This window comes from Aptenodytes forsteri, unplaced genomic scaffold, assembly GCF_000699145.1.
Source record: "Aptenodytes forsteri isolate BGI_AS27 unplaced genomic scaffold, ASM69914v1 Scaffold257, whole genome shotgun sequence".
NCBI classification, from domain to species: domain Eukaryota; kingdom Metazoa; phylum Chordata; class Aves; order Sphenisciformes; family Spheniscidae; genus Aptenodytes; species Aptenodytes forsteri.
Window position 1 is genome coordinate 4,251,893 of NW_008795194.1, and position 2,063 is coordinate 4,253,955.

Consider the following 2,063-nt stretch of genomic DNA (forward strand, 5'->3'; position numbering starts at 1 on the left):
ACACCATATGGTGTCATGCTCAGCATATAAAGCTGGGGGAAGAAGGAAGGGGGGTACATTCGGAGTGATGGCATTTGTCTTCCCAAGTAACCGTTACACGTGATGGAGCCCTGCTTTCCTGGAGATGGCTGAACACCTGCCTGCCCATGGGAAGTAGTGATTTGCTTTTCTTGCGTGCGCGGCTTTTGCTTTACCTATCAAACTGTCTTTATCTCAACCCACAAGTGTTCTCACTTTTACTCTTCTGATTCTCTCCCCCATCCCACTGTGGGGGGGGTAGTGAGCGAGCGGTTGTGTGGTGCTTAGTTGCCGGCTGGGGTTAAACTACGACACTCTTATAAGTGAGAGTGGCAAAAAAAAGGAATTCTTTGTTCTTCTTAAACCCCAATAGGAAGCCTGTTTACCTAGAAACAGTGCAGGAAATTTAGGTATTACTTAAAATGCACCCAAATGTTTATGGAGATACAAAAAATAGCCAAGGTATGGCTTTCTTAACATCAGTTAAATTTTCAGTAATGCATTACTGAAAAAAAATTTTCAGTAATGCATTATGGAAAAAAAAAATTCAGTAATGCATTATTGAAAAAAGTAGGAACATAGTAGTTGCAAATTATTTGGCATAGTCTGATGCCAGTGAGACTTACTTTTGTGCCAGTTCTAACTTGGTCTTGTCTTCTGTTCTTTTATCACAAATTACCTACATATTTTCTCACACCTTTAAACAGAAATTTCAAAATTCTAAGTTTAGGAAACTGCAAAGTTAACTTGATGTGGAGGGGCAATTACTGACTTTTACATTTGGTCTTATATTTTAAACATAGGAAGATAATTATGGTGCAAAAATATGAACTTTTAAAAAATAACTTGCATAGTGAAAATTGTAAAAAATATATTTTCTGGAGGGATTTCTTTTGCTAGACACACAGAGAGAAGAAACGCAGATTCTGTAATGTTCCACCTACCCGTTCCCATTCTTCCTTTCCTTCCTCTTTATACTCAACAATGTAGCCAGTGACCCTAGAACCACCATCCTTTAGTGGTGGAGTCCACTCCAAGTCTACAGATGACTTTGTCCAATCGGTAACTTTTGGAATAGGAGGGCCAGGTGGGGCTGAAAAATATCATCATACCATTACAGCATAACAATATATTCTATGTTCTTATTTGAATATTTTCAAATTCAAAAATAGGAATCTAAAATATTTACCAATAGGATCTCTAGCAATTGCTGGATCAGATGGCATGCTTGGTGGACCAACACCAGCTGCATTGATAGCTGAAACACGGAACTGATATTCAGAGCCTTCAATAAGACCTGTAACTTTGTATGAAACCCCCAGTGTCATAGGTTTGATAGGATCACGGTTAACCCTGGTCCATCTCTTTCCGGTAGTCTCTTTGCGCTCCAACCAGTAACCAGTAATAGGAGAGCCACCATCATGTTCTGGTTCTTCCCAGTTTACAGTCATTGAGTCACGTGTTATACTGCTAACAGTTGGCTTGTCACAAGGTCCAGGAACAGCTGGGGGAAAAAATTCACACATAGCTTGTAAAAAAGAATGCTAAAGGAAGGTGGAGATAGCTAGAGCGCAAAACAGAGCTATGCACTCACATGGTCACAGCTGTATTAGGTAGTTACCTATCTGCACGAGACTCCTTCCCTCATCCACCTTCCCATCCATATTCAGATACATATACTTCTGTGAAACAAAGTATCTTTCTTTCAAATAAGAATTGTCAAAAATGAGTTGTTCTCGCCTTCCTGGATCAGTACCTCATTTCAGTGCCCAGCCTAGCCTTGGATATTTTAAGAATGATTTTCTCTTGCCAGCCCAACATTCCTTCTACATCAGAGATACTCTGACTAATTTCTCTTTCAAAATTGAAGGCAGGAAATTGACTCTTCCTGATTGTCCTGGTTTTGGCAGGGATAGAGTTAATTTCCTTCCTAGTAGCTGGTACAGTGCTGTGTTTTGGATTTAGGGTGAGAACAATGTTGATAACACACCGATGTTTTAGTTGTTGCTAGGTAGTGTTTACACTAGCCAAGGACTTTTTAGTTT

The 2,063-nt window shown here is 39.7% G+C and overlaps 1 protein-coding gene across 1 annotated transcript in view; it reads right to left on the reverse strand.

The window, feature by feature from the left end:
• The window catches only part of TTN (titin), a 257,627-nt gene that overhangs the window by 66,545 nt on the left and 189,019 nt on the right, over positions 1-2,063 (reverse strand). The window contains exons 234-235 of the mRNA XM_019471879.1: positions 1,208-1,522; positions 963-1,111 (exon numbers count right to left, since the gene is read on the reverse strand). Coding sequence (XP_019327424.1) covers positions 963-1,111; positions 1,208-1,522 — 464 coding nt within the window. The remainder of the gene's footprint in view (positions 1-962; positions 1,112-1,207; positions 1,523-2,063) is intronic.